The following is a 23,343-nucleotide window of genomic DNA, read 5'->3' as shown; positions in this document are numbered from 1 at the left end:
TTTCCACAGACTAAAGCCACAAATAGCTTTTATAAGGCCACCTTGGAAATCAGAATGCTACCCTGGACATGAGCATATGTTTAGCTCACAGGGCTTATAGGTGGGGACAGAATCCCTTTAATCATATACATAAATATGATAATTTGGGGCAGGGTAATGAGCCCAGTCCTCCACACCATATAGCAAAGTGTGCAGATACTGCATATGTTTGGAAAATGTAATAAAAAGTTTGTGATAGAAAAAAAAAGAAAACCTCCCTGAAATGAGAAGTGCACCTCCCTGAAATGAGGTTTTGCAGGTTGGGATGTCTGCGGATCAAAGAGGGACAGAGGGACTTGGGTCAAAAAGAGGGACTATCCCTCTGAAAGAGGGACACTTGGGAGGCATGAAGTAGGCTTACTGTGAAAGGTCACTATTACAGCATAGGGCACAAAGGGGACTGGGTAGGATTGGGCTTTCATAGATAGGCATTGGGCGGGGTTACAGGGGCAGCATAGTGTTAACAAATGTGCCAGGGATCGCCACTGATACTGCCCTCCTAGGTTTTTTTTTTTTAAAGTAGAGAGGTATGTGCTTAGTATGTCTCCACTGGCAGCAAATAGCAATTTCAACATCCGCATTTATGTGTCATAACAAGGCTTTTTATAATCTATGACAATATGTGAACGCTGCTTAACTCATCTCCTGGAAGTACATCAATTCCCTTACTAAAAATGGCGCTTTTGGCAGCCTCACTAAACACGTGACAGGACACGCCGTCATATTAGTTCACGAAGACGTCAATGAACCGAATCAAGTGGGAGGCTAGAGCAGCGCAGGATCGTGTTGTGGCGGGCCCCTTTCTTAAAAGGGCAATGCAGGTGAGGATCGCGCAGCTCCTTTAAGATGGCAGTCCGGGCCCGGTGAATGATGTGACTGCTGGGTAACACAATATGGGCTGATAGCAGGATTGCGGAACGTTTAGGTGGGGGTGAGTTTCTGGCTGTAGCACTAGAAGATACAGCATGCTCACCTTGCAGGTTGAAGGTGCCTTCCCGTGAAGCTCAGCAGTGGGAGTGGGGAGTGGAAGCTATTTGCTGATTCTGTGTGTGAAATCACAAGGCTGTTTGCTGGGTGTCCTGTTTCAATCTCCTATAAAGACTACAACATGATTGACTGGGTTGCTTCCTATAGTGTTGATTTGTGCCACTAAAGGTACTTTCACACTTGCGTTAAACTTTTCCGGCATTGAGTTCTATCTAGGGTTGCCACCTTTTCTTCAAGCCAAACTCGAACGCGGGTGGAACGCATCGGGACCGGAAGTTGCGTTCCCCAGGCCGGTAGTGGGTCCAGCTGTGGAGCGCAAGCTGTAACTGAGGAACGGGCCAAGCAGACAGGATATCAGAGGACAGTGGAGCGGGCCAAGCAGACAGGATATCGGAGAGGACAGTGGAGCGGGCCAAGCAGACAGGATATCGGAGAGGACAGTGGAGCGGGCCAAGCAGACAGGATATCGGAGAGGACAGTGGAGCGGGCCAAGCAGACAGGATATCGGAGAGGACAGTGGAGCGGGCCAAGCAGACAGGATATCAGAGGACAGTGGAGCGGGCCAAGCAGACAGGATATCGGAGAGGACAGTGGAGCGGGCCAAGCAGACAGGATATCGGAGAGGACAGTGGAGCGGGCCAAGCAGACAGGATATCGGAGAGGACAGTGGAGCGGGCCAAGCAGACAAGATATCGGAGAGGACAGTGGAGCGGGCCAAGCAGACAGGGTATCGGAGAGGACAGTGGAGCGGGCCAAGCAGACAGGGTATCGGAGAGGACAGTGGAGCGGGCCAAGCAGACAGGATATCGGAGAGGAGAGTGGAGCGGGCCAAGCAGACAGGATATCGGAGAGGACAGTGGAGCGGGCCAAGCAGACAGGATATCGGAGAGGACAGTGGAGTGGGCCAAGCAGACAGGATATCGGAGAGGACAGTGGAGCGGGCCAAGCAGACAGGATATCGGAGAGGACAGTGGAGCGGGCCAAGCAGACAGGATATCGGAGAGGACAGTGGAGCGGGCCAAGCAGACAGGATATCGGAGAGGACAGTGGAGCGGGCCAAGCAGACAGTATATCGGAGAGGACAGTGGAGCGGGCCAAGCAGACAGGATATCGGAGAGGACAGTGGAGCGCGCCAAGCAGACAGGATATCGGAGAGGACAGTGGAGCGGGCCAAGCAGACAGTATATCGGAGAGGACAGTGGAGCGGGCCAAGCAGACAGGATATCGGAGAGGACAGTGGAGCGCGCCAAGCAGACAGGATATCAGAGAGGACAGTAGGGTAAAAGGAAACACAAGGAGGAACAATAGTAAAAGAAAACATTTAAAGGAGGGAGTGTGAAGACAGCGCCGCCCTGTGCTAGCATCACAGCTGATCGCCCGCAGTGACAGCTGATCGTCCCTGCTGCTGACACCTGATCGGCCGCCACCGCTGACTGACACCCGACGCCGCCACTCACCGCCAGCTGTCAGGTGTGCAAGTCTGAAGTTTGAATCCTGTGCCCGGGTCTGAGAAAGGCTTGTACCCGGGCACAGGATTACAAACCCGGACTGTCCGGGTCATTCCCGTACGGGTGGCAACCCTAGTTTTATCCTAATGCATTCTGAATGGAGAGCAATCCGTTCAGTATGCATCAGGATGTCTTCAGTCACTGTACGGTTTTTGGACGGAGAATGCTGCCGTATTTTCTCCTTCCGGAATGCCGGATTTTGCATTGAAATGCATTAATGCCGGATCCGGCCCCAAGTGTTCTGGAAAAACGGATTAGGTTTTGTGGTCTGCGCATGCGCAGACCTTTAAAAATGCGAAAAAGATAAATACCGGATACGTTTTTCTGGATGACAACCGGAGAGACGGATCCGGTATTGCAATGCATTTGTCAGACGGATCCGCATCTGGATCCGTCTACAAATGGTATACGTATGCATACAGATTGCCGGATCCGGCAGGCAGTTCCGGCGACGGAACTGCCTGCTGGAATCCAACAACGCAAGTGTGAAAGTACCCTTAGTTGCTTCATTGTGAGAACAGAAGTGCCGTCGCTCTCCATATCAATGGACTGCAACATTTTTGCAGCATTTGCTTGAGGGCTCATGCATATGGCCGTACAAAAAATGCAAATTCAGCACCCTCGTTAAAGAATAGAACACGTCCTATTCTTGTCCGTTTTGCAGACAAGGATAGGACATTTCTACAGAAGTAAAAAAATAAATTGTGGGATGCGCTAGGCCATACCGGGTTTTGCCGATCTGTGATTTATGGACCGCAAAACACGGCCGTGTACATGAGCCCTAAGGGGAAAAAAGCATGAACAGCGCACAATGAGGGACATGTGTGGCACATGAAAAACTTTGCAAAACTGAAGCACTTTTAATCCTGCATATTAATCCCCCAGGATTCTGAAATAGAAGTTAAATAGGCTTCCCCATTCAGTAGCAAAATGCTCTTGATGTAATAAAACTAAACAAAATGATAAAAATGGGCACAGTACTGTAGTTATGTACACTTACTAAAAACTTCAAAGATATGTGACTCAGTAAGGCTACTTTCACACTTGCGGCAGAGTGATCCGGCAAGCAGTTCAGTCACCGGAACTGCCTGCCGGATCAGGCAATCTGCATGCAAACGGACAGCATTTGTAGACTGATGCGGATCTGTCTCGCAAATGCATTGCAAGAAGCTGACCGCGGTATGCAGGGGGTTTGTGGAGGGTACTTGTTCCCCCCCCCGTCCTTATTGGGTCCCCGCACTGGCGTGACAGGATTCCAATGGCTGGGAAGGCATCCCAATGCCTTGCCTTCTACAGGAGGCTGTGAGATTTCATAGGCTCTCTGCTAGTGTAAAAGCAGACTGACAGTGCATTGCAATACATATTTAATACAGAGAGGATCAGACCCCCAGGAGTTGAAGTGCCAGAGTGGGGCAAAAATAAAAAGGAAAGGAAAAAAGCCCCTTTCCCATGATAAAGCACATAAAATAGTAAAAAAAAAATAATATATATATATTGGGTATTGCCGTGTCCGTAACGACCGGCTATATAAAAATATCACTTAATCCGCCCCCTCACCTGAATGCCGTAAAAAAAAAAAAAACTGCGCTAAAACAACCATTTTTTTTTTTTGTCCTTCCATCACAAAAAGTGTAATACCAAGTGATGATATAGTCATATATACCCCAACATAATACCAATCAAACCGTCACCAAATCCCCCTAAAATTGAGTCCCTACATAAGACAATATCCCGAAAAATAAAAACAATATAGCTTTCATAATATGGATACACTAAAACATGATTTTTCTTTTTTCAAAAATGCTTTTATTGTGGAAAACTAAAATAAATATAGACAAATGGACATATTAGGTATTGCTGCATCCGTAATCACCTGCTCTATAAGATATCACATGATCTACCCCTTAACCACCTCCGGACCGCTGTACGCAGATTCGCGTTCCGGAGGTGGCAGCGCTGCGCACAGTCACGCATATACGCGTCATCTCGCGAGACGCGAGATTTCGCTCCAAGCCGGCCCGCGCATGCGCATCGCGGGCCGGCAAAAGTTAAAGAACAAGTTCGTCACCAGCCTGCCAGCAATGATCATTGGCTGGCAGGCTGGCGATTTTTAAAAAATCCAATCACAAGCCATATAACAGATCATATTAGTAAATATGATCTGTTATATGGCTTCTCTGCTGGTCCTTTTCGTCGGTTGGATCCAGCAGAGAAGCAGACATCACTGTGAGTACACCAAACACTTCACTGTAGCCCCTGATCACCCCCCTGCACCCCAATTAACCCTTTGATCACCCCTTTGATCGCCCCTGTCAATCACCAGTGAAAGGAAAAAAAGTGATTAGTGTAAACTGTCACTTTTTTTTTTTCACTAGTATTGGCTGTTAGGTTTTAGGGATAGTTTAGGCCCCTTGGTTAGGTAGTTAGCGTCAGTTAGCGCCCACCCCACCGCACCGCAGTCACTTTTATTCGCTGAATAGCGTATCGCTAATCAGCATTTGTACTTTTATAGTATCTGTAAGTGATCAAAACTGATCACGGTCAGATCTATAATAGTATTAGTGTCACTTTAGTTCGCCCTCCACCCAAAACGCAGTGTTTGCCCGATCAGGCCTGATCGGTCGCCCACACGTGCGTTCACCCACGCCCGCCCCACCGCAGTGACAAAAAATATATATTTTTTGATCACTGCACATTCATTTTACACGCACTGCGGCGATAAAAAAATCAGTTTTGATATTTTTTATCAACCGCAGCGGCCTCTGGTACTTCGCTAGCCTCCCCTTTGTAAGACAGGTTTGCTTTTTTTCTTGGGTAGTCTCAGGGAATACCCCTAAATTTAGTAGTCCAAAATGTCAAACAGGGGGTATTCTTCTGAAGAGGCCTACAGGATTCTGACCCAGTCGGATGAGGAGTGGGAACCCTCATCTGACGAATCTAGCGGGTCAGAATATGAACCTGTGGAAAGCAGTGGCTCTCTGACCCAAAGTTCGGACGAGGAGGTGGAGGTCCCTGGCAGCACCAGGCGTACCCGGCCCCGTGTCGCTAGACCACAGGTTATGCAGGATCCGCTTCAAGAGCAGCAGAGTGGGGCTGTCGCTGCCGGATCACGTGGTGAGGCATACACCAGCAGCGCAGCCCTCCCTGGACCTAGTACCAGCACTGCCGTACAACATGGTGACGTGGCGAGCACCAGAAGGGCAGTTGAAGCTGGTACGGTGGCACGTGCAGTAGTTACCCCGTCGCAGCCACCGCACAGACAGGCCCGTAGAGCCCCTAGAATCCCTGAGGTGCTGGCAAACCCTGATTGGCAGTCACCAACTTCAGCCGCACCTGTAGTTCCCCCTTTCACCGCCCAGTCTGGAGTTCGGGTTGAGACGGCTCAAATCGGTTCGGCCCTGGGATTTTTTGAGCTGTTCTTGACTGCGGAGCTCTTGGACTTAGTCGTGGCAGAGACCAACCAGTATGCCACACAATTTATATCCGCCAACCCGGGAAGCTTTTATGCCCAGCCTTTCCGGTGGAAACCAGTCCAAGTTTCCGAAATTAAAAATTTTTTTTGGCCTTCTCCTCAACATGGGCCTGACAAAAAAGCATGAATTGCGGTCATATTGGTCAACGCACCCGATTCATCACATGCCCATGTTCTCTGCTGCTATGTCCAGGGCACGATTTGAGGCCATCCTCCGTTTCCTGCATTTTAGCGACAACACCACCTCCCGTCCCAGAGGCCACCCAGCTTTTGACCGGCTCCACAAAATTCGGCCCCTCATAGACCATTTCAACCAGAAATTTGCAGATTTGTATACCCCCGAGCAAAACATCTGCGTAGACGAGTCCCTAATACATTTTACCGGGCGCCTTGGCTTCAAACAGTACATCCCAAGCAAGCGTGCCCGGTATGGGGTCAAATTGTATAAGCTCTGTGAAAGGGCCACAGGCTATACCCACAAATTTCGGATCTATGAGGGAAAAGATCAGACCCTGGAGCCGGTCGGTTGCCCTGACTACCTGGGGAGCAGTGGGAAGACAGTCTGGGACTTGGTGTCACCCTTATTCGGCAAGGGGTACCATCTTTATGTGGACAATTTTTACACAAGTGTGGCCCTCTTTAGGCATTTGTTTCTAGAACGGATTTGCGCCTGTGGCACCGCGCGAACTAGTCGCGTGGGCTTTCCCCAACGGCTTGTAACCACCCGTCTTGCAAGGGGGGAGAGGGCTGCCTTGTGTAACGAAGAACTGCTCGCGGTGAAATGGAGAGACAAGCGTGACGTTTACATGCTCTCCTCCATTCACGCAGACACGACAATCCAAATTGAGCGAGCAACCCGTGTCATTGAAAAGCCCCTCTGTGTCCACGACTATAATGCGCTCATGGGAGGGGTGGACTTCAATGACCAGATGTTGTCTCCGTATTTAGTTTCCCGCAGAACCAGACGCTGGTATAAGAAGGTGTCTGTATATTTAATTCAATTGGCGCTCTACAATAGTTTTGTTCTCTACAGTAAGGCTGGGAGAACACGATCTTTCCTCAAATTCCAGGAAGAGATCATCGAGAACCTCCTTTACCCAGGAGGTTCCGTGGCCCCATCCCCCAGTGTAGTTAGCCGTCTACACGAGCGACATTTCCCCAGTGTCGTTCCTGGTACCTCAACCCAACCGTCACCCCGAAAAAGATGTCGTGTCTGTAGCAGGAGTGGAATAAGGCGTGACACCCGCTATTTCTGTCCTGACTGTCCGGACCACCCTGCCCTATGCTATGGAGAGTGTTTCCGGAAGTACCACACACAGGTACACTTAGCATAGGGATTGCATCTCACAGGACAGGCACACAGGGCTATTAGGGCCCTTTTACTCTCAGCTGCTGCAAACCTCTCCTTTCACCTGGGATAAAGTGCATAACGTACTTCGCCACATCTTTGGGCGATTTGCGCTTTGCACATTGTCCCATGGGGAAGGAGAGGTTTGTTCTATAAAGGTAAAAAAAACTAAACAAAAAAAAAATTACCGGTAAGTAAAAAAGTTAAAAAAGTTTAAAAAAGTTAATATGTTCTGTTCTAAAGTTAATAAAGTTATTGCTTTGCGGCCTGGTTTTTTCTTTTTTGTTTTGTTTTTTTTACCTTCCAGGTGGACCAACCGATCGACCAGCTGCAGCACTGATGTGCATTCGGACAGAAGCATTGCGCTGCTGTCAGATTACACGCAAGTCGGTGTATGCGGCGCTGCAAGACGAGATTTCTCCTCTGCAGTAAAAGACATGTTTGCCGAGGCATATGAGCTGAGGAGGTGGCGGTGTTCATATACTTTGGCAAACACTTTGTATATATAAAAAAAAAAAAATCCCGGCAATGATTTATTCATCCACATCGATTGATGTGAATGGAGAAATCGGGTTTGCCAGGGCATACGAGCTGAAGTGGGTATGGATGTTGGGCGGAGCTCCTATGTCCTGGCAGACGCCTTTCCCCTCCTTTTTCTTTTTTTGGCAGAGATTTTTTCATCCACATTGATCGATGCGAATGAAGAAATCTGTGCCGTTCATTTTTTTCTTTCAGCCCAGAGGCTGAACGGGAAAAAAAAAATCTCATTACCCGTATGCTCAATATAAGGAGAATAGCAGAAACTCCTAATGCTGGGCATACATGTAATGATTGCGGAGACCCTCAAATGCCAGGGCAGTACAAACACCCCACAAATAACACCATTTTGGAAAGAAGACACCCCAAGGTATTCGCTGAGGGGCATATTGAGTCCATGAAAGATTGAAATTTTTGTCCCAAGTTAGCGGAAAGGGAGACTTTGTGAGAACAAAATCAAAAAAATCAATTTCCGCTAACTTGTGCCAAAAATTTTTTTTTTCAATGAACTCGCCATGCCCCTCATTGAATACCTTGGGGTGTCTTCTTTCCAAAATGGGGTCACATGTGGGGTATTTATACTGCCCTGGCATTTTAGGGGCCCCAAAGCGTGAGAAGAAGTCTGGTATCCAAATGTCTAAAAATGCCCTCCTAAAAGGAATTTGGGCACCTTTGCCCACCTAGGCTGCAAAAAAGTGTCACACATGTGGTATCTCCGTATTCAGCAGAAGTTGGGGAATATGTTTTGGAGTGTCATTTTACATATACCCATGCTGGGTGAGATAAATATCTTGGTCAAATGCCAACTTTGTATAAAAAAAATGGGAAAAGTTGTCTTTTGCCAAGATATTTCTCTCACCCAGCATGGGTATATGTAAAATGACACCCCAAAACACATTCCCCACCTTCTCCTGAGTACGGAGATACCAGATGTGTGACACTTTTTTGCAGCCTAGGTGGGCAAAGGGGCCCACATTCCAAAGAGCACCTTTCGGATTTCACAGGTCATTTACCTACTTACCACACATTAGGGCCCCTGGAAAATGCCAGGGCAGTATAACTACCCCACAAGTGACCCCATTTTGGAAAGAAGACACCCCAAGGTATTCCGTGAGGGGCATGGCAAGTTCCTAGAATTTTTTATTTTTTGTCACAAGTTAGTGGAAAATGATGATTTTTTTTTTTTTTTTTTTTCATACAAAGTCTCCTATTCCACTAACTTGTGACAAAATTTTTTTTTTTCCATGAACTCACTATGCCCATCAGCGAATACCTTGGGGTCTCTTCTTTCCAAAATGGGGTCACTTGTGGGGTAGTTATACTGCCCTGGCATTCTAGGGGCCCAAATGTGTGGTAAGGAGTTTGAAATCAAATTCTGTAAAAAATGACCTGTGAAATCCGAAAGGTGCTCTTTGGAATATGGGCCCCTTTGCCCACCTAGGCTGCAAAAAAGTGTCACACATCTGGTATCTCCGTACTCAGGAGAAGGTGGGGAATGTATTTTGGGGTGTCATTTTATATATACCCATGCTGGGTGAGAGAAATATCTTGGCAAAAGACAACTTTTCCCATTTTTTTATACAAAGTTGTCATTTGACCAAGATATTTATCTCACCCAGCATGGGTATATGTAAAAAGACACCCCAAAACACATTCCTCAACTTCTCCTGAGTACGGGGATACCAGATGTGTGACACTTTTTTGCAGCCTAGGTGGGCAAAGGGGCCCATATTCCAAAGAGCACCTTTCGGATTTCACTGGTCATTTTTTACAGAATTTGATTTCAAACTCCTTACCACACATTTGGGCCCCTAGAATGCCAGGGCAGTATAACTACCCCACAAGTGACCCCATTTTGGAAAGAAGAGACCCCAAGGTATTCGCTGATGGGCATAGTGAGTTCATAGAACTTTTTATTTTTTGTCACAAGTTAGTGGAATATGAGACTTTGTAAGAAAAAAAAATCAAAAAAAAAATCATCATTTTCCGCTAACTTGTGACAAAAAATAAAAAGTTCTATGAACTCACTATGCCCATCAGTGAATACCTTAGGGTGTCTACTTTCAGAAATGGGGTCATTTGTGGGGTGTTTGTACTGTCTGGGCATTGTAGAACCTCAGGAAACATGACAGGTGCTCAGAAAGTCAGAGCTGCTTCAAAAAGCGGAAATTCACATTTTTGTACCATAGTTTGTAAACGCTATAACTTTTACCCAAACCATTTTTTTTTTTACCCAAACATTTTTTTTTTTATCAAAGACATGTAGAACTATAAATTTAGAGCAAAATTTCTATATGGATCTCGTTTTTTTTGCAAAATTTTACAACTGAAAGTGAAAAATGTCATTTTTTTGCAAAAAAATCGTTAAATTTCGATTAATAACAAAAAAAGTAAAAATGTCAGCAGCAATGAAATACCACCAAATGAAAGCTCTATTAGTGAGAAGAAAAGGAGGTAAAATTCATTTGGGTGGTAAGTTGCATGACCGAGCAATAAACGGTGAAAGTAGTGTAGGTCAGAAGTGTAAAAAGTGGCCTGGTCTTTCAGGGTGTTTAAGCACTGGGGGCTGAGGTGGTTAAAGGGCTTCTGTCACCCCACTGAAGTGTTTTTTTTTTTTTTGGGGCTAGTTAAATTAGTTATATTGCGATATATGAAAATTTAATGGTGTTACTTTGATCCAGCAGTTTCTTCCAAAAACTAAGTTTTATAATGTGTAAATGAGGTCTCTACCAGCAAGTAGGGCGGCTACTTGCTGGTAGCTGCTGCAGAAAACCGCCCCCTCATCGTGTTGATTGACAGGGCCAGCCGGGATCTCCTCCTCCGGCCAGCCCTGTCGGCATTTCAAAAATCGCGCGCCTGTGTTCATTCGGCGCAGGCGCTCTGAGATGAGGAGGATCGCCTCCTCAGAACTCCCTCAGTGTGCCTGCGCCAATGACATCACTGAAATAGAAGACGTCATCGTCTATAAAAACTGTGCCAAAAGAAACTTTTTTTGTCACCTTACCCCTCCTGCAAAAAATGAGCCCCTACACAGGACATTTGTCCGAAAAAAAATGGCTTTTAGAAAATGGAGACATAAAAATTTATTTTTTTTCCTCAAAAATACTTTATTATGTAAAACGGAAGAAAAAAAAAGTTTTCATATTTGGTCTTTTTGTGTCTGTATCAATCTGGTCTATAAAAGTAGCACATGATCTAACCTGTCATGTGAACATTGTAAAATAGAAAAAATTAAAACGATGCCAGAACAGCCATTTTTTTTTGTTTACCTTACCTCACAAAAAGCATAATATAGAGCAATCAAAAATCATATGTACCCAAAATAGTACCAACAAAACTGTCTCCTTATACTGTAATTTCCAAAATGGGATCACCGTTTGGGAGTTTCTACCATAGGGGTGCATCAGGGCGTCTTCAAATGCGACATGGTAAGGGTACTTTCACACTAGCGTTCTTCTTTTCCGGTGTTGAGTTCCGTCACAGGAGCTCAATACTGGAAAAAAAGTTTTATCCTAATGCATTCTGAATGGAGAGCATTCCGTTCAGTATGCATCAGGATGCATCAGTTCAATCCCTCTTACGTTTTTTGGCTGGAGAAAATACTGCAGCATGCGGCAGTTTTCTCTCCGGACAAAAATCCTGAACACTTGCCGGCATTAATTTCCATTGAAATGTATTCGTGCCGAAGTGTTCCAGCAAAACGGATCCTTTAAAAATGCAAAAAATAAATAAATACCGGATCCATTTTTTCCGGATGACACCAGAGAGATGGATCGGGTGTTTCAATGCATTCGTCAGACGGATCCGTCTGACAAATGCCATCCGTTTGCGCCAGGATTGCCAGATCCGGCAGGCGGTTACAGCGATGGAACTGCCTGCCGGAATCCTCTGTCGCAAGTGTGAAAGTACCCGAACTTCAAATTATCCCAGTGAAGTCTGCCCTCCAAAAACCATATATTGCTCCTTCGCTTCTGCGCCCTGCCGTGTGCCCATACAGCAGTTTATGACCACATTTGGGGTGTTTCTGTAAACTACAGAATCAGGGTAATAGATATTGAGCTTGTTTGGCTGTTAATCCTTGCCGTGTTGCAGGATTTTTTTTAATTAAAATTATGAAATTTTATCTACATTTTCCTTTAATTCTTGTGGAACACCTAAAGGGTTAACAAAGTAAAATCAGTTTTCAATACCTTGAGGGGTATAGTATCTAAAACTTGGCCATTTGTGAGGCTTACATAATAGAAACCACCCATAAAGTGACTTCATAACTGAACTGGTCCTTAACCACTTCCCATCTGGGCCATTTGCCCCCTTCCTGACCAGGCCTAATTTTGCAAATCTGACATATCTCACTTTATGTGGCAATAACTTTGGAACGCCTTTACTTATCCAAGTCATTCAGAGATTGTTTTCTCGTGACACATTGTACTTCATCCTAGTCATAAATGTGAGTCAATATATTTCACCTTTATTTATGAAAAAATCCCAAATTTACCAAAACTAATTTCAATTTCTCTGCTTTTAAAACAGAAAGTGATACCTCATAAAATATTTATTACTTAACATTCCCCATATGTCTACTTTATGTTGGCATCATTTTGGAAATGTCATTTTATTTTTTTAGGATGTTAGAAGGCTTAGAAGTTTAGAAGCAATTTTTTTCAATTTTTAAGAAATATGCCAAAACCCACTTTTTAAGGACCAGTTCAGGTCTGAAGTCACTTTGTGGGGCCTACATAGAGGACACCCCCATAAATGACCCCATTGTAGAAACTACACCCCTCAAGTTACCTAAAACCGATTTTGCAAACTTTGTTAACCCTTTAGGCGTTCCACAAGAATTAAAGAAAAATGGAGATCAAATTTTGAAATTTCACTTTTTTGGCAGATTTTCAGTTTTACCGTATTTTTCGCCCTATAAGACGCAACGGCCTATAAGACGCACCTAGGTTTTTGAGGAGGAAAATAAGAAAAAAAAATATTTTTAACCAAAAAGTGTGCTTTTGGTGGCTTTTGAATTAATGGTGGTCTGTGCATGACACTATTATGGGGGATCTGGGGATTAGGGATCGACCGATTATCGGTTTTACCGATATTATCGGCCGATATTCAGTAATTTGACTGTTATCGGTATCGGCATCTATTCTCTGTGTTCCCTCAGCAGCACAGGGGAGAAGGAAGCAGTGTCTCTCCCTCCCCCCTGTGCCGCTGCTGCCGCCAATGAGAGGAAGGAGGACAAGAGAAGGGGAGGGGCTGTGGCCACTGCACCACCAATGAAGATAACTCTCATTAATTCATATACAGGAGGCGGGAGCTGGCTGCAGAATCACATAGCCGGCTCCCGACCTCTATGAGCAATAGCTGCGATCTGCGCTAGTTAACCCCTCAGGTGATTCTGCAGCCAGCTCCCGCCTCCTGTATATGAATTAATGAGAGATTTCTCTTCATTGGTGGCACAGTGCGCCCCCCAGTATTAATCATTGGTGGCGCAGTGCGCCCCCCCCCAGTATTAATTATTTGTGGCAGTGGCCACAGGATCCCCTCTCCCCTGCTCCTCCGATCGGAGCCACAGCAGTGTAATCCTGGGGCTCCGATCGGTTACCATGGCAGTCAGGATGCTATTGAAGCCCTGGCTGCCATGGTAAGCTCCATGCTGCTGTGTGCACAAAGCACAGAGCCGCAGGGACAGTGTGAGCTCCTATTCACCCTGATAGAGATCTATCAGGGTGAATAGGACAATGGTTCTAGTCCCTAAGGGGGCTAAAAGTTAGTTAAAAAAAAAAAAACGCCAAAATATTAAATATAAATGAAAAAGAAAGATTTACAAAAAAAAACCTACACGTTAACAATAAACATATTAATTTTCAGCAGATTTGTGTAGGAATTTAATTTTTTTCAAAAATGAAAATTCCCAGAATATCGCTATAAATTATCGGCTATCGGCCTGAAAGTTCACAAATTATCGGTATCTGCCCTAAAAAAAATCTATATCGGTCGATCCCTACTGTGGATGACGCACTGTCATGTGGGGGATCTGTGGATGACGCGCTGTCATGTGGGGGATCTGTGGGTGACGCGCTGTCATGTGGGGGATCTGTGGGTGACGCTCTGTCATGTGGGGGATCTGTGCATGGCGCTGTTATGGGGTGGGGGATCTGTGGATGGCGCTGTTATGGGGTGGGGGATCTGTGGATGGCGCTGTTATGGGGTGGGGGATCTGTGGACGGCGCTGCTATGTCATCCACAGATCCCCCTCATAACAGTGTCCCCCAATACACCGGGCCCCGCCGCTCACCGAAGTATTTATAAACATGAATTCTTATCCTGTTATTAAGTTTAAGTAACGCTGCGCTCTCCCATGTTTCCCTGTATCCCCACAGCACTTACGAACACGCTTCCATAGCAGGCAGAGTGGGCGGCAGCAGTAACGTCATTCACTGACGTTGCGCGCCTGCTCCGCCTGCTTCATTCATAAAGTGGGCGGAGCAGGCGCTCAACGTCAGTGAGTAACGTTACTGCTGCCGTCCGCTCTGCCTGCTATTGAAGCTTGTTCGTAAGTGCTGTGGGGATACAGAAGAACATGGGAACATGGGAGAGCGCAGCGTTAGTTAAACTTAATGACAGGATAAGGATTCATGTTTATAAATACTTTGGTGAGCGGCGGGCCCAGTGTAAGAATACAGTGACTGCACCGGGCCCCGCCCCTAGTTCCGGACTCCAGCCCCTCCTCTCTCCCAGCTCATACATCGCAACCTGCGATGCTGCAGCATTGCAGACTGCGATGTAAAATGGAAGCATTCGCCCCATAAGACGCAGGGGCGTCTTATGGGGCGAAAAATACGGTAATCCAATTTTTTCTTTAACACATCGATGGTTAACAGCCAAACAAAACTCAATATTTATTACCCAGATTCTGCGGTTTACAGAAACACCCCACATGTGGTCATAAACTGCTGTATGGGCACACGGCAGGGCGCAGAAGAAAAGGAACTTCACATGGTTTTTAGATGCCATGTCTCATTTGAAGCCCCCCTGACGCACCCTTACAGTAGAAAGAAGTGACCCTATTTTGGAAACTAGGGCATAAAGGGCCAGTTTTATTGGTACTATTTTTGGGTACATATGATTTTTTGATCATTCATTAGAACACATTATGGGGCAAGGTGACCAAAAAATTGGTTGTTTTAGCACAGTTTTTTTATTTATAAATTTTTACAGCGTTCACCTGAGGGGTTCGGTCAAGTGACATTTTTATAGAGCAGATTGTTACGGACATGGCGTTACCTTTATATGTATACTTTTTCTTATTTATTTAAGTTTTACACAATAATAGCATTTTTGAAACGAAAAAATTATGTTTTAATGTGTCCATGTTCTGAGTGCTATAAATATTTTTTGCGGGATGAGGTGATGTTTTATTGGTACCATTTTGTGGGACATGCGCCATTTTGATCACTTGGTGTTGCACTTTTTGTGATGTAAGGTGACATAAATGGCTTTTTTTGACACCGTTTTTATTTTATTTTATTTTTTTATGGTGTTTATCGGACTGGGTCGATCATGTGATATATTTATAGAGCCGACTGTCACGGACGCGGCAATACCAAATATGTCAATTGTTTTATTTTTTCTATTTTTAACATATTTAATTTTTTTTTTAAATGTGAATTTTTTTTATTTACACTTTTCGTCCCGCATAAGGTCATACAAGACCTCTGGGGGACATTTACTTAACTTTTTTTTTTTCACTGTTGATTTCTCCTGTAACTGGGGCTGACATAGTAGCCCCAGTTACAGGACAAATGCACCCCACAGAGAGGCTGTACAGCGCTGTGCAGGGCTGATCGAGGTCTCTGAAAGACCTCACACAGCTCCTGCACTCTCTGATCCTGGCGGTCACATGTGACCGCCGGGCCGGAGCAGGAAGCGCATAGCGCTTCCTGCTCTGTATACACAGCACTCGGTGAGCGCTGTGTATACAGCGATCTAGAAGGCAGGGACACCTGGACACTGTCCCTGCCTTCTCTAAGGGTTGCCCTGCTTTCACTGACAGCGGGCAACCCGATCAGAAGCTGCACGATTAGCGTTCAGCTTCGATGTCTGAATAGACGTTTTAAAACGTGCATTCAGACATAGAGATCCACCTCCCGGATGTTTATATGCAATGGGCGGACGGGAGGTGGTTAAAAAAGAGGGCTTTGGACATTTTCTTAAAAGTTTTAAGGCCAGTTTCTTACGGGCGTCATGGTTTTGGGCTGTATAAGATGCGGGTGCGTCGCCGGAAAATGCGTGATTTTTCCGCGCGAGTGCAAAACATTTTTATGCGTTTTGCACGTGTGTGAGAAAAATCGGCATGTTTGGTATCCATGTTTGGTTTTGGATCGGTGTTGTGTAGATTGTATTATTTTCCCTTATAACATGGATCTAAGGGAAATAATAGCATTCTTAATACAGAATGCTTAGTAAAATAGGGCTGGAGGGGTTAAAAAAAATCTACTAATAAAATCCCTGTGTACATGCTTAGGGCTGGTGTCCGTGCGTGTGTGCCGATTATAGAAGTGCACAGCGGACACACACACAGACACACACACACACACACACACACACACACACACACACACACACACACACAGCCGGGCTCGGGGGGACAGCAGCGCTCAGGGAGGAGGACGCCGGGAGCCTGGCACAGCGGCTTTCAGAGTTATACTTTGCCCGGAGCACATGGGACAGCGCAGCCGTCACAGATCCCGGGGAGCCGTCCACACTGAGAGCCGTTATCTTACTCATTATGCCGCACTGCGCATGTGCCTGCTTCCCCACACGCGCAGTGCGGCCAGACGCCGCTTCATCGGCGCACACACTCCACGGACACTACATGTGCAGCATCCTATTGTAATGGCAGCGGGGGGCAGTCACTGTATTGCATTGGCCCCGCTCACTTACTACATGGTGAGGCAGGAGGCCGGGCGGGCGGCCAGGCACTGGTAGCGTAACTCACTGACGCCCCTGCTCCGCCCACTGCATGAATGAAGCAGGCGGCGCAGGCGCATGACATAGTGAGTTACGCTGCCAGTGCCTGACCGCCCGCCCGGCCTCCTGCCTCACCATGTAGTAAGTGAAGAAGTGAAGATCGTTATTATTATTACAGTTATTCAAAGTATTACTACTCTGAGCGGGGCCGGTGCAATACAGTGACTGCACCGGGCCCCGCTGCCATTACATTCACACTAAACAGCGACACTGTTATGGGGGGATCTGTGGATGACATATAGCATAAAATGCTATGTGTCGGCCACAGGCGCCCCCATAACGGTGTCGGCCACAGGCGCCCCCATAACGGTGTCGGCCACAGGCGCCCCCATAACGGTGTCGGCCACAGGCGCCCCCATAACGGTGTCGGCCACAGGCGCCCCCATAACGGTGTCGGCCACAGGCGCCCCCATAACGGTGTCGGCCACAGGCGCCCCCATAACGGTGTCGGCCACAGGCGCCCCCATAACGGTGTCGGCCACAGGCGCCCCCATAACGGTGTCGAGAAAATGTAGGCTACAGCAGCATCTCCACGAAATTCTTTATTCAGGTCTCCAAGGTGCGGTGCAAAATTGCAACGTTTCGGCTAAGTATAGCCTTTGTCAAGCTATACTTAGCCGAAACGTTGCATTTTTGCACCGCACCTTGGAGACCTGAATAAAGAATTTCGTGGAGATGCTGCTGTAGCCTACATTTTCTCTACTACGTTCCTTTGGACCACCTTGGATCTGGGGTCTTTCGGCTCAGCTGCTGCATTCCATTTTTTCCGGTTCTGGTAAACCTATTACGGGTGCTGCTCTTAACCTCTGTTTTTTGCCCCCCATAACTGTGTCGGCCACAGACGCCCCCATAACTGTGTCGGCCACAGACGCGCGATATGGATTTTGTGCATATCGCCTATATCTCCGGACCGCGATATGATCGCCCTCTCAGCACGCACCATGTTCTCCTGAGCCGACACAGTGGAGAAGGAGGGAGTCCCTCCCCACTGTGCGCGGCTGCCGCTGACCACCAGTGAGAACAGAGTAGGAGGAGGAGGGGAGGGACTGTGGCCACTGCGCCACCAATGAATGCCTGAATACCAACTTCATGTGCCGGCCATATCCCGGCCCCTATGACTGCACGCTGCGATCTGCCACAATTAACCCCTCAGTTGAGGGGTTAATTGCGCGGATTACAGCGTCCTGTCAGAGGTCGGGTGGCAGGAATGTTCTTCAGTCTCTGCATTGGTGGCAGTGGGCAGTTCCGATCGGAGTCCCAGCAGTGTAATGCTGGGGCTCCGATCGGTTGCCATGGCAGCCAGGAGTCACGCTACTGAAGTCCTGGCTGCCATGGTATGTTAGTGAGCAGCATTATACTCACGTGCGCCGTGGCCGCCTGTCGCTCCTTCTTCTGTCTGTGCGGCTATAAGCATAGCAAATTACTTAACTTTTTTTTTTTTCACTGTTGATTTCTCCTGTAACTGGGGCTGACATAGTAGCCCCAGTTAAGCAAAATAGGGCTGGAGGGGTAAAAAAAATCTACTAATAAAAGCCCTGTGTACGTGCTCAGGGCTGGTGTCCGTGCGTGTGTGCCGATTATAGAAGTGCGCAGCGGACACACACACACACACACACACACACACACACACACACACACACACACACACACACACACACACACCCAGGCTCGGGGGCACAGCGGCGGGACAGCAGCGCTCAGGGAGGAGGACGCCTGCGCTGTCCCATGTGCTCCGGGCAAAGTATAACTCTGAAAGCCGCTGTGCCCGGCTCCCGGCGTCCTCCTCCCTGAGGGCTATTGTCAGCCACAGACCCCCATAACAGTGTCTGCCACAGACCCCCATAACGGATGACGGCCACAGACCCCCACAACGGATGTCGGCCACAGACCCCCACAACGGATGTCGGCCACAGACCCCCACAACGGGTGTCGGCCACAGACCCCCACAACGGGTGTCGGCCACAGACCCCCACAACGGGTGTCGGCCACAGACCCCCACAACGGGTGTCGGCCACAGACCCCCACAACGGGTGTCGGCCACAGACCCCCACAACGGGTGTCGGCCACAGACCCCCACAACGGGTGTCGGCCACAGACCCCCACAACGGGTGTCGGCCACAGACCCCCACAACGGGTGTCGGCCAGAGACCCCCCCATAGCGGTGTCGGCCAGAGACCCCCCCATAGCGGTGTCGGCCACAGACCCCCCCCATAGCGGTGTCGGCCACAGACCCCCCCCATAGCGGTGTCGGCCACAGACCCCCCCCATAGCGGTGTCGGCCACAGACCCCCCCATAGCGGTGTCGGCCACAGACCCCCCCATAGCGGTGTCGGCCACAGACCCCCCCCATAGCGGTGTCGGCCACAGACCCCCCATAGCGGTGTCGGCCACAGACCCCCCCATAGCGGTGTCGGCCACAGACCCCCCCCCCCCCATAACGGTGTCGGCCACAGACCCCCCCCCCCCATAACGGTGTCGGCCACAGACCCCCCCCCCCCCCCCCCCATAACAGTGCCAGCACTACTGTTCTAGCGCCCGTTATTGTAACGGGCTTAATATCTAGTATATATATTAATTTAACTCGCCTCATCCACTTGTTCGCGCAGCCCGGCTTCGCTTCTTTCTTCAGGACCTGGTAAAGAACCTTTGATGACATCACTGCGCTCATCACACGGTCCATCACATGATCCATTAGCATGGTGATGGATCATGTGACGGACCATGTGATGAGCGCAGTGATGTCACCACAGGTCCTTTTTCCTACTGAACAGCAAAGATGAAGCCGGGCTGCGCAAACAAGTGGATTAAGGTGAGTTAAATTATTATTATTATTTTTTTTTTTAACCCCTCCAGCCCTATTTTAATAAGCATTCTGTATTAAGAATGCTAATATTTTCCATTATAACCATGTTATAAGGGAAATTAATAATGATCGGGTCCCCATCCCAATCGTCTCCTAGCAACCGTGCATGAAAATCGCACAGCATCCGCACTTGCTTGCGTTGCGTGAAAAATGCACAAAGTGATACGTGAAAATCACTGCTCATGTGCACAGCCCCATTGGAGTGAATGGGTCCGGATTCAATGCGAGTGCAATGCGTTCAATCACGCATTGCCCCCGCGCGGAAATCTCGCCCGTGTGAAAGAGGCATAAGATTTGCCTCTAAAATTCTAATTCTAACATCCCAAGAAATGAAATGGCATTTACAAAGTGATCCAAACATAAGGCTACTTTCACACTAGCGTTTTTGCTGGATCGTCAGGGTTCAGCAAAAACGCTTCCGTTACTGATAATACAACCATCTGCATCCGTTATGAACGGATCTGGTTGTATTCTCTTTAACATAGCCAAGACGGATCTGTCATGAACTCCATTGAAAGTCAATGGGGGACTGATCCGTTTTCGATTGTGGCAGAGAAAACTGATCCATCCCCATTGACTTGCATTGGGGGTCATGCCGGATCTGTCTTGCTCCGCATCCCAGGACGGAAAGCAAATTACAACATGTTGTGATTTGCTCTCCGGTCTGGAAATGCAACTAAACTGAACGTAATGCATTTTGGAGCATTCCGTTCTGCTCAGTTTTGTTCCCATTGACAATGAGGACAAAACTGAAGTGTTTTTTTCTGGTATTGAGACCCTATGACGAATGGGAAATGTAAAGTGATAACTATGTTATGAGGTATCACTAAGGCCCCTTTCACACGGGCGCAATGCGTGAGGTGAACGTATTGCACCCGCACTGAATCCGGACCCTTTAATTTCTATGGGGCTGTGCACATGAGCGGTGATTTTCACGCATCACTTGTGCGTTGCGTGAAAATCGCAGCAAGCTCTATTTTGTGCGTTTTTCACAAAAATAGAAGTGAATGGGACTGCGTGAAAATCCCCATAGAAGTGAATGGGACTGCGTGAAAATCGCAAGCATCCGCAAGCAAGTGCAGATGCGGTGTGATTTTCACGCACGGTTGCTAGGAGACGATCGGGATGGAGACCCGATCATTATTATTTTCCCTTATAACATGGTTATAAGGGAAAATAATAGCATTCTGAATACAGGATGCATAGTACAATAGGGCTGGAGGGGTTAAAATTTTTTTTTTTTTAAATTTAACTCGCCTTAATCCACTTGTTCGCGCAGCCCGGATTCTCTTCTGTCTTCTTTCTTCAGGACCTGGGTAAAGGACCTGTGGTGACGTCACTGCGCTCATCACATGGCCCGTCACATGATCCATCACCATGGTAAAAGATCATGTGATGAGCGCAGTGACGTCACCACAGGTCCTTTACCCAGGTCCTGAAGAAAGAAGACAGAAGAGAATCCAGGCTGCGTGAACAAGTGGATTAAGGTGAGTTAAATTATTATATATTTTTTTTTTAACCCCTCCAGCCCTATTGTACTATGCATTCTGTATTCAGAATGCTATTATTTTCACTTATAACCATGTTATAAGGGAAAATAATACAATCTACCCAGCACCTAACCCAAACCCGAACTTCTGTGAAAAAGTTCGGGTTTGGGTACCAAACATGCCGATTTTTCCCACGCACGTGCAAAACGCATTACAATGTTTTGCACTCGCGCGGAAAAATCGCGCATTTTCCCGCAACACACCCGCATCTTATCCGGGCAAAAAACATGACTCCTGTGTGAAAGAGGCCTTATGGGGATCTCTGGATGGCTCTTATTGGGGTCTCTGGTTGGCACTGTTATGGGGATCTGTGGATGACACTGATATGGGGGGGATCTGTGGATGACACATATAGCATCTTATGCCATGTGTAATCCACAGATCCCCTCCATAACAGTGTCCCTGTAGTGTGAATGACCCCCAATACATGGGGTGGGGGTCGCATCTGGTTTTATAATGACTTACAAGCGCTCGGTAGCAGAGAGGAGGGAGGAGGCAGGACGGGCGCTGGCAGCGTGAGTTACTACGTCATGCGCCCGCGCAGCCTGCTTCATTCATAAAGTGGGCGGCGCAGGCGCGTGACGTAGTGACTCATGCTGCCAGTGCCCCGTCCTCCTGGCCTGCCTCCTCCCTCCTCTCTGCTACCGTGCGCTTGTAAGTACCGTAATACAGGCGCTGATTACCCAAAATTTGTATACATTAACAATGCCTACAATTACAGATATGATTATATACAGTGAGCGGGGCCCGTGTAGTAGAATACAGTCACTGCATGGGCCCAGTGTCATTATAAAAGCAGATGCCGGCCCCCAGCCCCTCCTCCCTCTCAGCTGATACACCCGCCGCGCGGCATCGCGTATCATTGAAAACTCTGCAAAATGCAGCATTCGCCCCATAAGTCGCACTGCTATTTCCCCCCACTTTTCGGGGGGAAAAAGTGCGTCTTATAGGGCGAAAAATACGGTAACTATATATGTAACTATTCGCCATTTTTTGTCATCTTTTCACCCACAAATTTTTTTATAGCAGTGACAAAAATTTGTAGATACCACAAAAATTATACCAATAAAAACTATAGTGGACTTCCGGTTCCGGCGCGGGCATGTAATGACGCTGGTGACTGATGCTCCGCTTCACCGCCGAAAATATCAGCTAGTCCTGCTTCTCTGAGTACAGCCGGAGCGCCATCGCTGATACAGTGAGGCTTTAATGTGTGCATGGAGCGATACCTGCTGAGAAGTTGGCAAAAATCTACGACCCGGGCGACAACTAACACAGTGAGTGCGGACGGGACCTGTCCTAAGATGGCGCCATCTCCTCCCTCCTCGCCAAGACACGCGTCAGCCGACGATCAGGACGCCCCAGCTATTAATACACAGCTGGTTCTGTTTGAAACGTCGGGCAAAGTGGTGGATGTCAAGTTGCTAGCCATTGAAGTGGCGAAACAGTTAGCACCTGATATCATTGCCTCGTTATCTACTACCCTGCATGCGGCGCTTAACAAATTACAAGAGGAGGTGGAATTACAAGATCACAGGGTATCTGAGGTGGAGCAGCGGGTAGCTTGTATGGAGGAGAAGGCTGCTGACACTGCGCAGAAGATGTGGGACTTATCTCAACTGGCTGAGAAGCTAAATGACCGTGTTGAGGACCTTGAAAATAGGTCTAGACGCAGCAACTTACGTTTGGTCGGAATATCGGAGTCTGTGCCAATAGCGGAACTGCGCCATGTTTTTGAAGTTGCTCTACCACAGGCTCTGGGTCTCCAGGGAGGAAGAAGAAAGGTGGAGAGGGCTCATAGAGTGGGGCCCTGGAGGGATCAAAAGTAATCTGCTAATAGTAGAGCTGATCAGAGGCCAAGACAGGCAATTTGTAAGTACCTGGACTACTCCGATGAGGAGGACATTCTGCGGGCTTATCGTGCAAGGAGGGAGCCATTGATTCTTAACGGTATTAAGGTTTTACTGTTTGCCGATTATTCAGCGGAAGTGGTGCGAAAGCGGAGGGCC

At 47.6% G+C, this 23,343-nt stretch overlaps 1 protein-coding gene across 1 annotated transcript in view; it reads left to right on the top strand.

The window, feature by feature from the left end:
- Positions 1-791: 791 nt before the first annotated feature.
- LOC121004292 (zinc finger protein 692-like) overlaps positions 792-23,343 on the top strand; it is a 403,767-nt gene continuing 381,215 nt past the window's right edge. Inside the window, exon 1 of the mRNA XM_040436455.1 lies at positions 792-860. Within this exon, the coding sequence (XP_040292389.1) occupies positions 855-860 (6 nt within the window). The 5' untranslated portion in view covers positions 792-854. The remainder of the gene's footprint in view (positions 861-23,343) is intronic.

The sequence above is a fragment of the Bufo bufo genome, chromosome 6 (assembly GCF_905171765.1).
Source record: "Bufo bufo chromosome 6, aBufBuf1.1, whole genome shotgun sequence".
Taxonomy (NCBI): domain Eukaryota; kingdom Metazoa; phylum Chordata; class Amphibia; order Anura; family Bufonidae; genus Bufo; species Bufo bufo.
This window is presented reverse-complemented; position numbering and strand designations above follow the sequence as displayed.